The 15103-nt window shown below is 43.6% G+C and overlaps 1 protein-coding gene across 3 annotated transcripts in view; it reads right to left on the bottom strand.

Moving 5' to 3' along the window:
• Positions 1-3075: 3075 nt before the first annotated feature.
• nfatc2a (nuclear factor of activated T cells 2a) overlaps positions 3076-15103 on the bottom strand; it is a 31674-nt gene continuing 19646 nt past the window's right edge. For all 3 annotated transcript variants that reach the window (XM_061839108.1, XM_061839116.1, XM_061839125.1), the window contains one exon: positions 3076-4931. In XM_061839108.1, the coding sequence (XP_061695092.1) occupies positions 4876-4931 (56 nt within the window). In that variant the 3' untranslated portion in view covers positions 3076-4875. The remainder of the gene's footprint in view (positions 4932-15103) is intronic.

Below are 15103 nucleotides of genomic sequence, written 5' to 3'. Positions count from 1 at the left end.
AACCATCTGCCTGCCGCCTTTTCATTGGCACTGACATCATAAACCAAAGATTTTGGGGAACACAAGGTTCATTCACAAATAACGCACCAAACAGGCCGTCTCCATGGCAACTCTTTCTCTCAGGACTCAAAGACTGAAAAAATGCGCACCTCAATGTTACCCGGCATTCATACATTCGCCAATGACCTTAACATGCATTATCGGAATGTGGGAGGAGTCACGAGTACATTGAGAAAACCCCAGCGAGCAAGCATGGGTACGACATGAAAACTCAACATGACAAGGCCTGAGCTGAGATTCAAACCCAAAACCACATTTCATAGACATACTTGTGACTCATCTTGTAATGTCAGTAGGACGCGCATGGTATGCGTTAAATAACATGTGTGCTCCACGTGCTTATCCAAGGTTGGGTCGCTCTCTTCAAATTTGCTCTCCACACCCCCCTCATCCAACTCTCCAGGGGGGGGGTATCCCCAGATAAGAGACGTAGACGTCGTCCCGGGGATCCTCCCAATGAGACACGCCTAGAACACTTTACCGGGAAGGGATTTGGATGTTTTTGATGTGGCAGAACAATAAATGGACTCACAGCCCCTCCTGGATGTCCAAGTCTTTCATCTTATTTCTAATATCTGCAGAGCAAAATAATTTGGGCCCCTTGTATCCGTGACCCACAGATTTTCATCTAACTGAGGGTAGGAATGTAGATCGATGAGCTTTGCCTTCTGGCTCAGGTTTTATTTGACCACAACAGTCCGATACAGAGTCCGCATCTCCTATTCCATCCCATGGTTAACTCAGACTCAATGTACCCGAACCTCCTCGGTACAGGTACGGGATGTAAAGGTCCTTCTGACAGGGGACGCTGCCAAACATTCACAGCAGACCCTCATATGTTTTGGTCAGCCAGGTTGGACCTGCAGCTCGATAGGACTCCTTCTTCAGCTTGACTCCACTGAAGGTGTCGCCAACGGGTTTGGGGATTGGTGCCAGGACAGGCACAGACACTTTACGGCTAAAGCTCTGGTCAGAACGTGGTTATGTCCGATGCCTCCCACGGAACATGGGTGAAGTTCTGCTGGAGGTGGGAGTGGGAATTCCTTCATACAGAGGACTTTGCCAGAGGTTCCTAGAAGACCCTCAAAGTACAATTGGGTCTGACAGGTCGGACTGGCATCTTTCCCCATTATTGGAGTCAACTCACCACCAGGAGTTTATCAGTTGGCAGCTCATCCCCTCTCTTCACTAAAGAGTCTAAGACGTCCCGGGTATCAAATTTGATGCGACGAGCACAAAGTCAATCATTAAACTGTGACCTAGGGTATCCTGGTGCCAATTGCGCATACAGTATGGACACCTCTATGCTTGAACATGGTGGTAATTATGGACAATCCATGGTGAGCACAGATGTCCAATAACAGAACACCTCCCAAGTTGTCATTAGGGGGTCCCTCCCAATCACACCCTTCCAAGTCTCACTGTCATTGCCCAGATGACCATTGAAATCCCCAGCAGATCGTTGGAGTCTCCAACGGGAGCACTCTCCAGCATCCCCACCAAGGAGTTCAAAAAGAGTGGGAACTCTGAACTGCCGTTTGATCCATATCCAACATTCCCCCACCCGAAAGCGGAAGGATGGTACCCTCTCGTCCACTGAGATGAATCCTGATTTACCGGCGCCGAGCTGGGGGTCAACAAGTATAACGACACCTGCTTGGCGCCTCTACCCTTGAGCAACTTCAGAGTGGAAAAGAATCTAACCCATTTTCAAGAGGACTGGTACCAGAGCCCAAGTCGTGTGTGGGAGAGAGCCCAACAAGATCAAGTCGGAACTCGACCTCACACACCAGCTCGGGCTCCTTCCTTGCCAGAGGTGACGTTCCCTGTCCCCGGAGTCAGCTTATGTAGCCGGGCGTTGGATGACCAAGGCCCCCCTCCATCAGGACAATGTGACGGCTCAAGGAGGGGATGCAATAATGGACCTTTCCGACTGGTGATCTTCAGCTCCGCCCCCTTTAGCTACACTTGCCATGGCCCACAAGCTTTCAAAATGGCGCTCTGAACATAAAAGGTTTGAACTGGGTCCTCTGTCGTGTATTCCAGATAATATTGCGGTATGTTTTTTGCCAAATGCGTCAGACTTGTCTAAGAGATATCTAGAGAGGTCACAACCATTTCACGCAAGGATATGTACACGGAATTAAGATTTTGGACGGAGCCGGACGCAATGTCAGAGTTACAACAAAACATTGGCGATCGATGCAAAAAAAGTTTGACTCTTCACAAACTTCATATTGAAATCCAAAAGGATGAAATTGTGGAATCATACTAGGCATGTAAATCAGGGTGAGCACTTTTAACTTGGAAAGATCACGAGTAATATCATTGTAGTCTTTAGAAGTGAGTCTTTGACTTGGCTCGTAATGGAACCCAGTGCTCTGTCTTAAAGGTCCGATGTGATAAAATAGGCAAATGGACATTTCTCTAGCATGACATGGTGCATTTATGTATCCCTAACCCGACTCTTTGGCATAAAATATTACACGCTTCATTCAGCAGGTCAGTGATACGCTAACAAAGTGGAAGTTGTTCTCCTGCAATGTATTAAGCACTGATTTATAATTTCAGAGAAGATACTTCTCCCTCACTTACCTTCGAACATACACCCTTGTGTTTGTTGATATTTTTCACACTGAGTTGTACGTGAGGTCTTCCGCAAGCTTTAATCCATCGTAGGCACTTCGTCAACTGTGTTTGAGGCTTTGGAAATTGAATCAACCGGGCCCCTTGTAACCTAGCAGGATATCTTTCATTAGAGTTGCACGTTCCTCAAGCGCATCTGAGGACCGCGTTGTTGGTAACATTAACTTTTCCAATACGGCGAGAGGGGCGTGTCAAGCCAGGGGTTAAGACAATGCGGCTATCTGATTGGCTATTATTGTACGAGTGATAGACAGCTCAGTAAGGTCCATTAAAGGAAAAGTTGGAAAATCACTCATTTAATGCAGCAGCTTTTTCTTACGTTCACCATTGTAGTTGCTGAAGGGTAAGAGATGAAACGTTGGGGTTGTGGATATAGTTTATTGCTACTGTTAAGAATACAAAAATAGCAAGATTCAAAGTTCAACAGTAAATAAGAAATCCTCACTCAACCTAACCAAGCGAACTTAAACACAAAGATTCCAGATATAAATGAGGCCTAATTCCCTTCATTTCCCTTGTAAAAACAAAACAAAACAAAAAAAATGTGCTGCCCCATATAAACACATTACACAAGATAAGCTATATACTCTATCATAAAAATCGCACTTTGAGGTTTATATTTACAAAAAATGGGGAGAATACATTCAAGATAAGGCAACTGCAATTGTGCTGCATTGGCTCAATGGGAAACATTTATTTCAATGGAATATTAAAACATCTGAATATTATGTTGTATAAAATAGGTCAACCTCTGATTAGATTTTGCTTTATACTTCTGTTCTGCAGCTTTTCAAGCGCAAGGGTTCAATTCATCTACACACGAGGGAATTAAGAGTCAGACTAAGTCGGAACACATACGAAACAATATTCTTCTTTTCCAATCCCAGAAAACTATTTTCAGACAGCCCTTATATCCTTACATGAGTACACTAAGCAGGTGCAGTACAGAGTACCGCTTACAGTGGGCAGCAAGAATCTTGTGCATAGGCAAGACTTTGGCATGAAATACTGTATACTGCCATTATATTAAAACAAAATCTCAGACAGTATATATAAAAGAGTTGCAGTTATAATTCCAAAAGGCCAGTTAATTTGTGTCAAAGTGCAGATTGTCACTGAATTTAGATTTGGACACAAATTACGACCCAAAATGCAGCATCACAGGCCCTGTACAGACACTTTCCCAGAATATTATGCATTATACACCTTACAAATATAGAATGGAATATTAGCCAAAGGACAAACATGTACACACACACACACACACACCACACACACACACACACACACACACACACACACTGCATAGTGCACATGAACATAAATTTATAATTCATTTGGTGAAGGCATCCATTTAGCGTGAATTACAAACTGCCCTTTTGAGATGATTGACCCTTTATGTTTGTATAATTTTAATTTATTTATTCACTAGTAAACAAGAATAGGTAAATGACCTTCATTAACAAAATAAGGCACAGTTACCAGCTGTTTTTGTGTGGCCTGTATGGGGGCTTCTACAGTATAAACGGGGGCCAGGAGGGATCGGCGTTACAAGGAGTCCTCGGGTTACGACATTTCGACTACACGACGCCCGTGTCTCGTCCGCCATTTTGTCCCCAGCACCATAGTGTTTCTGCTTAGCTCATGTATAGTGCTGATCTGTTAGTGCACTGGGAGTTTGTCGCCCACCTTTTTACACGTTATGGCCCAAAAGAAGAAAGCTGTTTTTTTTTTTTTTTTTTTTTTACCATAGTTGGCCTAGCCGAAAAGCAATGACCATGGAAACGAAGCGTAACATCATAAAAAGATCGGAGATAGGATTAACACCGAGGAACATGACGGACATAAAGACGTGGGCTTCATTCGGACGAGCGTGGCAATTATTATTCAGGACAAAGGCCGTATTTTAACGCACCTGAAGGGTTTCACCCCTATGACGGATACAGTGAGCCAATCCCAGCTGTCATGGTAAATTTTGACTTTAACGGTGAAATCCGACTTACGCGGAAATTCGGGTTATGTCGCCAGCCTAGGAACGGATCTCCTTCGTGAATCGAGGACTCCCTGTAGTTGACAAAACCCAGAATGTCCGATGCTGTTGCCGATGGAGGCGATTACGGGAGGGCCAGGCACAGAGTGTGACATCATTTTGTCCTTCGGAGCTGCCCTCTAAGACTGCCCTCGAGTCTGAACACCAGTCAGGTCCTTGCAGATGATTTCGTTCACTGCAAAGCAAAGAAAGAAACATTTAAAGGGCCACTGCCATGAAATGCATGATTTTTATGTTATGTTTTATGTTATTAATGAAAAAAACGCAGCCAGTATGGACCCATGCCTTTTTTCACCACAAAACATGATTTTTGACGCGTACGGCTTTTTGGAACTCCCGCCATGAAAATCCTCTCGAGGGATTTGTTTTCGAGAAGAAGCAGGAAGTGACATACATGGCAGGACCGCCCTCAAGAGGACTCGTTTGTTTCTATTAGCTTTACCTCCTGGAAGGTAGCTCGTTGTTCCTTCGTGTTAGCCAAAATGCCAGCACGTTGCATTGCTGGAGATTGCTCGAACACTTGGGAGGATGGATTTACCCTTCATAAGTTCATGGTGGTTTAAGACTTGCGATAGCCCTGGTTAAACCCCCCGCCTCTCGCCCAAAGTCAGCTGGGATAGGCTCCAGCTCACCCGCAATCCCAAAGAGGGCAACTACTATACGAAACTGAGGTATTAAAGAATTAAGAAAATCAAATGGAATTTGATCGCGCATCATATCAAGGAGGTCATACAATATAAGTGCATGACTCGGCTGCAAACAGAAGAGGGTGCTGTTGATTCAGTCTCAGCTGGGTTGCAGTCTGAAGGGGGCGGGGGTAAACAATCACCAAAACAAGGTGGGGCCTCATTTTTGGAAAATTTAATTCATACTATTATTTCACAACAAATACATAAAGGGGGAGGGGGGGGGGGCAACATTCTGCTCCTATTTAGAAATGTCAGTAATTAATTTCAAACTGGAACAGGTTGGACATAATCTAATTAGTTTATTTTAATATTTCCCAATGGGTGATAAGAAGAGAGTGGGTAGAAATGATTTGCTTGAAAAAGCTCTTTGGGCTTATGTTAGTGTTGTTGAAAAGCAAGACAAATCTTCTACCTCCTTTTTGAGTAAATATGTTAAATATTTGTGCACACTAAATGCTCTTGTATCTGAAAGGAAATTTGAATAAAAAGATTTAAAAAAAAAACCACAAATGTCATTTATTATACCCCCTCACTTAAATACCTGCAGAACTGGCAGCATTAATTAGAAATTATAGAGGACGTGTTCCCGTGAAGACGCACTACATAATCATTTCCTGCTGATGACATAAACACGCATGCATGGGCGTGGAAATGGAAACTTTTGTTTGCACACACGTTCTAAAAATAGAACCACAATGGACGGCAGGCGTGGGCAGAAACATTTTGCAAAGTAAAGCTGTTGCAACCACGGTGAAATAAGTAAGATTCCTCGCACGGTCCACATCGAGTGTGCACTTGCCTCCGGGCCGAAGCACTGAGGAAGTTCGACCCGCTGTCAGCCTGCTTAATGAGATTGTCGCGATATCGCAGAGGCACTCAGTAGGGAGGATTTTGCGTAAGACGGCAGCTAAAACGTCCTACTTCAAACAGTGCAGAAGGCAAAAAAAAAAAAATCACTGCGATTTAAAGTTGCATTCATAATGCATGGTTAGAGTTAGGCCATTCTAAACTAACCCTTTTGGTTTCGTGTTCAAGTGACACAATTGAGAGATGTCATGACGGTGTAAATATTAAGGGCTGGCTGTTTTAACTGTCTGATATTAGCCCTTTAAACTGCAAAAATTATAATTAGAATAATTATACATAGACATTGAAACGATATGACATATGATATGACTAAGATTATATATAAAGTAAGGCCTCGGTTCTTGAACGTTTTAGAACAAATCGGTTTTCGAATGAAAATTTCAAGATTTTTTTTGGCGTCTGTTTTCATACGAAAATCAGTACTCGAACGCCCCAGACAAAACCCGGAAATAATATATTGCGCGTGGTCAGACCAGCTGACCCACGACGCGCTTTGTTGTGAATTCCCACGCTGCCGAAAAAACCCGGAAATAACATCGCGAGCGGCGCAAGCAGCTGACCCACCCACGACGCGTTTTGTTATTGTCAATTCAAACGCCCCCCGAAAAAAAAAACGCGGAAATGACATAATGCGCGCGGCGCAACCATCGCACTTTTGTTATTCTGTATTACACAGCCTCAGTACACAGACGTGTCCCGGTAGTGACTGTTGTTTTTCTTCTGATCGAGGACTACCATATTAACCCCCAATCATGGCGCCAAAGAAGGCAAGTTGCTTGTTTAAAGTTATTCGGCACTTTTGTTAATAAAAAAAAAGTTTACAAGGCTGGGGGCCGAGTCGCTACAGATACGGCCCTCCCAGCCTAGCATACTCTACTACTAAAGCATAGATTTTAAGCAAAAAAATGAATTTTAAGTAAATAAGATTTTTAAATTTTTTCATTATATAAAGTATTTAAACTATACATGTATTTTTACGATGCATTTTATTATAAGGAAAAGCTAAAAAAAATGCAATAAAAAGCTTAATTTTTTAGGCTTGGAACCCATTATTTCTTTTTCCATTCATTGTCATGGGAAACATCGATTCAGTTTTCGAACAAATCACTTTTCGAGATTTTGGTCGAGAACCGCGGCATCACTGTATATTTATTTATACTTTCTAAATTAATCGGCTTATTAATCAGTTATCTGAATTTTACCATACCAAATTTCAGCACACGCATAAAGAAATGTTTATTGGTCAGCCCATAGTAGATATATTTTCAGATTGGAAATGTGAATATCCAACACGCATCGGATGTCTGCAGATGCGAGTGCAATTTAGGTAAACATACAGATCGGCTACGCTCCATCAATATAAGCTTGATGTAATTGAAGTACAGATACATTTGGAGACGGACCACTTCTGCCCAAAGAAGACAAATAAACTCTTTAAAAACACCAGCAGTAAATCTAAACTACAGCAAAAATCTTGGAAAATTAACTTTCGTCTTAAAGGGGAATTCTGGTGGTTTGGATTAACAATGTATCCAATAGGTCATGTCATATGTACTGTATATTGAAAATGTGATGTCAATCCTCTCTCATTTAATGGTATTTTGAGAAGATTTTTGTAGGCAAAAAAGAACTTTCATGGGCACCGCCATTTTGGAGAGTCCCAAACAAAGGCTCTATTACGATAGGACACAATTATGGTCAGCGCTGATTCTTTTTATCCTCATCTGATGAAGAAATAGCAGTATCGGTTGATCGTGAAGATGGAGGAATACTTCCATACAGATTTGAGCCTGTGGCTGTAAATAATGTAGTATTTTCGGATGGTTCTTCGAACGAACAAAGGCCCCGGTAGCTAGCTTGCACCCCACCGCCGGAGCTCGTTCATCAGACTCTGCATCATTCCTGTCCGAAGAACCATCGGAATATTCAACATTATTTACAGGCACAGGTTCAAATCTGTATGGAAGTTTTCCTCTGTCTTCCCGATCAACCGATACTACTATTTCTTCATCAGATGAGGATAAATACGAGAAATCGGCGCAGGCCATAATTGTGACCCATCATAATCGAGCCTGTGTTTGCACTCCTTTTACATCACATCCTCGCACGTAAGTCATGTGACTCTCCAAAGTGGCGGCGCCCATGAAAATTCGTAATTGCTGATAAAAATCTTGTCAAAACACAATTAAATGAGAGAGGATAAACATCACATTTTCAAGAAAGAGTACATATGACATGACCATTTGGATACATTGTTAATCCAAACCACTGGAATTCACCTTTAACATATATCATTTGAGACGCGTCAAACCATATGCATCTAAATAATTGCCCATGGCGACCATTACTGGGAGGTCTGTGGTCCGTTCGCTGTGAATCGGAATTGAGTGCTTGGACCTGCAGTGCAAATCCAACCTTAGACGTGATCAGTGAATTTTGAAGTGTTTCATTCTCAATTGTTCATTTCCACAACCAAAAACAAAAGTCCAGCTCAAACATAAGCAACCAGGTTAACACATATTATAGCATGCATGGAACTACAGAGGATCCAGTCTGGTTAATTAACTACACAATTACCAGGAAGAGAAACAAAAAAATAAATAAATATGGGACAACATGGAGTTTTGCCACAATTTTAGGGATAAAACATGCCTCAAAAGAAGTTAGCTTCATGCTAATGTACAAAATATAGCGTGTAGTTGTCACGTTGACTCGGAAGTACAGTACAGGACACCACCCGCCAAAGTGTCTGTCCCAAAAAAAAAAAAAAAAAAAAAAAGCATTCACTGGTGTAGCGGCCGTGTGGGTGCGCACGTGTGTACATTGGCGCTTAGCGACGTTCCGGGCCGCCACTGCTTCCACTGTGTCACTAGCGACTCATTAGGTCCGATGACTAATGCGAGCATTTCAAAGTGGGCCAAAAAAGCTCTTTGCTCGCTATTCAAGCTATTACGTAGCATGTTGTGTCTGTGTCTGCTGTCACCATGGAAACGCACAGCTCCACTGTTATCTGAAATCACTGAAATGCAGTACGCATTCCTCTGCTATCTAGAGCCAAGGAACCTAGATTACGAAAGAAAAATCTCACAGCACACAACGAAACGTAACTGACACAAATAGTCCGAATCCTGAAATAATGATGATCTTGTCTCAGTTTACCCGCAAATTTACTGAGTGTAAAAATCTGGGCCTGTTAAATAGAACACAAAGCTGGCGTACTTACAGGAAGCCCGTTTCTGTTGTATGAAGAACAACAGGTGAAGAAACAGGTCCATTGCACATTCTGAAGTTCTGAATTTATGGGTCTGCCTGTCATTACATGTCATTGGCACAGATTCACAAAATATATTTGGAATAAGCATAATAAGGCGGCACGGTGGAGCAGCTGGTAAAGCGTTGGCCTCACAGTTATATTCCGGCCCTACCTGTGTAGAGTGTGCATGTTCTCCCCGTGCCTGCGTGGGTTTTCTCCGGGCACTCCGGTTTCCTCCCACATCCCAAAAACATGCAACATTAATTGGACACTCTAAATTGCCACTAGGTGTGATTGTGACTGTTGTCTGTCTCCACGTGTCGCGATTGATTGACTGGTAGCCAGTTCAGGGTGTACCCCGCCTCCTGATCGTTGACAGCTGGGTTAGGCTCCAGCGCTCTCCGCGACCCTCATGAGGATAAGCGGCAAAGCAAATGGATGGATGGATAAACATAATAATTTTCTTACAATTGAAGTGAAATTTAATCTGTTTTCCCTCCTCTGGCACCCCAGTTTATCGCTCACTGTACACGCTTGTGCATTTACTGCTATGTACTTTGGTGAATTCATGTCACCATCAGTCAACCAACAAATTTTGTTTTGCTATCAATCAATCAACCAATCAACCAATCATTCAACCAATCAATCAATCAATCAATCAATATGTCTCCAAGGCAGACCATTAATAGTGTCAAGTGCCACGGGAGCAGAAGAATACAGTATATGCTATCAGAATAAAATATGAAAACCTAGTGGGATTTCAAAGAAATGATTTGTAATGGCACGGACGAAGAAAAGCAATGTAAACTTGAGGGGAGTGAAATATTGCATGATTTGAACATTCGAGCAAGAGCGCTTTTGTGGTTCTCACAGTGGACGTCGCAATAAAAGAGGACTTTTGGCAATTCAAGTGTGTTGAGCTAGCTCATCTCTATCAATTCAGATTACATTGAATCCATCCAACCATGCATCCATTTTCTTAGCTGCTCATCCTCACAAGGTTCGCGGGAGTGCTGGGGCCTATCCCAGCTGTCAGCAGGCCTGAACTGCTTGCCAGCCAATCGCAGGGCACATGGAGAAAAAACAGCTGCACTCACAATCACACCTATGGGCAATTTAGAGCGTCCAATTAAGGCTGCATGTTTTTGGGAATTTGGGTGGAAACCGGAGTGCCCGAAGAAAACCCATGCAGGTACGTGGAGAACATGGAAACTCCACACGGGCAGGGCCGGGATTGAACCCTGGTCCGCAGAACTGTGAGGCCAACGCTTTACCATCTTATTTTTAATGGCATATAAATCTTAATTTTGGAAAATTAAAAGGACAACTAAAAGTATAAAGACAAGGGACGAATGTGTTCCCTATTTTGAAGGGGTGAGGAGAGGCATTGTTGAGGATGATGATGATGATGATGTGCAACTGCAACCTACAGTAATTTCCTTTTTGAACAAAGTAACATCATTCAGCAGTGTGCTCAAGCCTTCAGCAACATAGTTGTGAGTCAAAAACAAAACAAACAAACAAACACCTCAAATACAGCCCACTATAAAAACAGCAATCCCTTCATAAAGCAAACAAGTGAGGCCTTAAGTAGACATATTATGGAAAATGTATTTTTTTCACGACAGGTATACAAAAAGGTCCCTGTAGCGCCTGCCCACTAAACAAGTGTGATAATAAACAAGCAAGCGTTTTGTCAGACGTCTATTTCTGAAAATGTGTCGGTGGGCAAGCCGTCCTTGCACTTCCGTTCTGACGTGTTAGGTAACACACGCTAAAGTACACAATAACCACCCCCACACTGAGTTTCTCCTTCCGTGACGTGACCAGCTCGCCTGGGTGAAGATCCAAGACCACTTTCAAGCAACAGCTTCTGATCAGGGGGATCCAGTTATCGACGCGGTAGTGGTGGGGAATATTCGTCTTTGGTGAGCTGTTCACACGCCACATACACACAGCGGAATGCTGCATACACAAGTAGAAGCAAGCACTTGGCGATGTCCAGTCTTCTGCCACACACAAATAATCGCCGGTGAGATCCAGTTCACTGATAGCTGACACCCTAGTCACCTAGCTCCACACCCAGTCGTCATGGTAACAAAAGTCGAATAGCCCACCCACCAAGTTAAAGAGTGGGATGAAAGCGAGCCTACTTGCACGAGATGACGCCGTGCAACAGGCTGATTTAATGAAGACAAGAAATAGGATATGTTTTATCATTCTAGGTCCTTGGGGCATTTCAATAAAACATGTCACAGACGTGTTATTAGAGTGCTTGTTAAAATTGCGAGGTCTTTGATGGGTTCTGAGCTGCAGTTTGGAAACTATAATAATTTCAAGTGAAAAGATTAAAGATCCCCTTCATCGGAATCTTTTTTTTGTAATGATTTTTGCAACACAGGTAAAATGAACCTGTGACATGGTTTAAGTTTAACATCTATGCATGTTATCGATAGAATATAAAAGGTAATAGAGCCGCTTATCCTCACAAGAGTCACTGGGAGTGCTGGAGCCTATCCCAGCTGTCATCGGGCAGGGGGCGGGGTACACCCTGAAGTGATTGCCAGCCAATCACAGGGCACATAGAGACAAACAATAGTCACACTCACAATCACACCTAGGGGCAATTTACAGTGTCCAATTAATGTTGCATGTTTTTGGGATGTGGGAGGAAACCGGAGTGCCCGGAGAAAACCCACGCAGGCATGGGGAGAGCAGGCAAACTCCACACAGGTAGGGCCGGGATTGAACCCGTGACCTCAGAACTGTGAGGCAAACGCTTCACCAGGTGATCCACCGTTCCGCTAACTGGGAAACAATATTTTTGAAATTTGATTCCGGGAGAACTGTAATGTTCGTCCGGGTTTGAATCAGTTCTCGGGTCTTGGTACCCAACTCTAGTGCCCACCCACTCAACTGAACAGCATCACAGCATTTCTTTCGTTTTAAGCGAGCGAGTGTCTGCAGCTGCACAAATACAGTTAATAAATTATGTTTTGTTTTACAGCAATACTTAACTACATTCATAATTCAGGACATAGCAGGTGATGAAATATCAAAGCTTGCCGTCTTTTTCGGCAGAGACGTGAGGCACGTTCAATTCCAATGAATGGGAGAGGATGGATGAGCACAACCGCAGACCAAACCCCCCCCCACCCCCCTCGAATTTTTTCCGTATCAGTGAGCCAACAATCCAACACTTGGACTTGGTGACTTGTGCTTTACGATAATAGTAAAGGGGGGGTCGGGTGTCCCGCTGATCCGACGGTGGCCGCAAGACTTACGGGGTAGAGGGGCTGGAATGCGGGAGTAGAAATGGGAATGGAAAAAATAAAAATAAATCAAAGGAACTAGTCAGGGAGACGTTGCGCTGGCTGCGGCCGATCCCAGGATTACTTTGGCCCGCTTGGGAGGAGCATGTGAATGTGGCGTAAGTGAAGTGAACGCACATTCACTGAAAAGAAATAACCACGCAATCAGTCTGAACGTGTCACTGAAGGATGCTTGGCCGCCACAGGCTTCTACGCCGGCAGATGCTGTGATATGGACCGATCAGAGTCAAGCTCTTCTCCATATTTAAATTGTGGAAGATGAGCAATCCGGTCAGAGCAACTCTCATTTCCATGTCACATAAAAACGAGAACTTCGACCGTCTCAAATGACAAATTAAATGATGATCATGAAGAAAAAAGACTAAGTACAATATTCATGGGAGAGCGATCCCACGACATGAAATAATATGATTCTTTGGCCTATAAAGAGCTTTTACTAAGTGAAATACAAGAACATTTTTTTGGGGTCGAGCATCATAAGTAGCTACCCTGCTGTCGTCACCACGGCATCCACCGTGTTGATTTTAAATCCGTGGTGGAATTTGCTCTGACACCTAATGCCTTCAGGTCACTTTCATCTCCTCGCCGCGGCCGCAAGACTTCATCCCGGGAGCTTGAAACATGTTTAAAGACGCGGCTAACACAGAGCGGCGCTTTAACGTGATCTAATGTAGGCTTGGCACTCGAGCCGCTCCCTTCAATAGGTGAGTGTCTGGCTCCGAAGACCGGCGCCAGTGGGCGGAGACGCAGGCGACGTGCACAGTAGCCGAGTCAGGTCACAGCAGACGCCCGCTGAGCGTTGGAATTGATGTGTTTGTGCATCCTCATGTGTGCACAGCAGAGGTGTGAAGCACCCTGGAAGAGCTTCACGTAACTTGAAAAGTGAACGACAGCTAACTGGCTATGTGTCATAACTTCCAGTTTCTTGACTGCTTTTTTTCTCAGTAGGGTTACGGCTGAGCTGGAGTCTCCCCCGGCTGATTTTGGATGGCAGGCGGTGTTCGCTGGACTGCTCACCAGCTAATCGCAGAACACGTACGGACAAAACAACCATTCAGACCCACTTTAACCCTTGTGGACAATTTAAATCAGGGATTTCCAAACAATACGCACCAATATTACTGTCCAGTCCAAAGTTTTTTGTAGTTTGTCATCTACATCAAGCAGTTCAGTACAAGTTGATTGTAAGTATTAAAAAAGCTTGAAAAAAAGCCTGAAATCTTTGAAATTTTCACAATTCATCCAAACTTACCACACCAAGTGACTTGGTCATGGTGACATTCTACCCCGTTGTGTGTGCTCAGACTAATGTGTATCCAAGCTGTCACCGTGTGCTTTATCTTCCTCGACCTGCTCGATCTTCACCTGGTGAAACCGTTTGACCTGCTTCACTGCCTCCGACCATTTTGTTCCACAGCCACTCACAATAAACCTCTAAAGCCCGAGTCTCGCTTCCGAAGAAGAAGGTAGCCACCCCTCTGTCAAGTTTGTACGTGAGCATACAGCATGGAAACGTCTGTGTGTGTGTTGGGGGGGGGGGGGGTGGAAACAGAACCATACGAGGTTTGTGTACAGCACCGAAGAGGAAAAGGCCGACTTTTGTTGAACAGTGACAGTTGCGATACCGCCGACAAATGACAGTTAACACCACGCAAAGTGAAAGTCTACCAGGATGTGACCACCCACGTTTTCAAAAATGATTATACACGTGTGGGCACAGTCGGCAATCTCTCAAAGGCGGGCGATGTCTCTGGACGGGTTTCATTTGCAAGTGTATACAGTAACGCATCAGCACAACGAGTTTTCCGTTTTTCATGTGTACAACAATGACAGTTAAAAGGTACTTTTGTGATGCATATTTATATTTATATTTTACCTGTGATTTATTTACTATTGTTGCCAAATATATTTCAACAACAACAACCAACATCTTTGCTGTGACATGTCACTAGCCGACATTACAAGTCGGGACGATAAACTTAACATTAAAGACAACATTGAAAATAGTTAGCATTGACCATGCTACACTTGAGACTACATCAGTCCAAGGATGAACATGTCTGGAAACAATGAGTCCCAGCCCAGTAACGATGAGTCCCGGCGTCTTATCATCACGCAGTACGAGTACCGTATTCTTCTGCTATACGACGTTGACGTATGACATTGCTTTGCGGTTCCGTGGTATTGTAGATTTTTAGTTGTACAC

Source organism: Syngnathoides biaculeatus, chromosome 2, assembly GCF_019802595.1.
Source record: "Syngnathoides biaculeatus isolate LvHL_M chromosome 2, ASM1980259v1, whole genome shotgun sequence".
In the NCBI taxonomy this organism is placed as follows: Eukaryota; Metazoa; Chordata; class Actinopteri; order Syngnathiformes; family Syngnathidae; genus Syngnathoides; species Syngnathoides biaculeatus.
The sequence above is the reverse complement of the archived record's forward strand: the minus strand, read 5'-3'. Positions and strand labels throughout refer to the sequence as shown.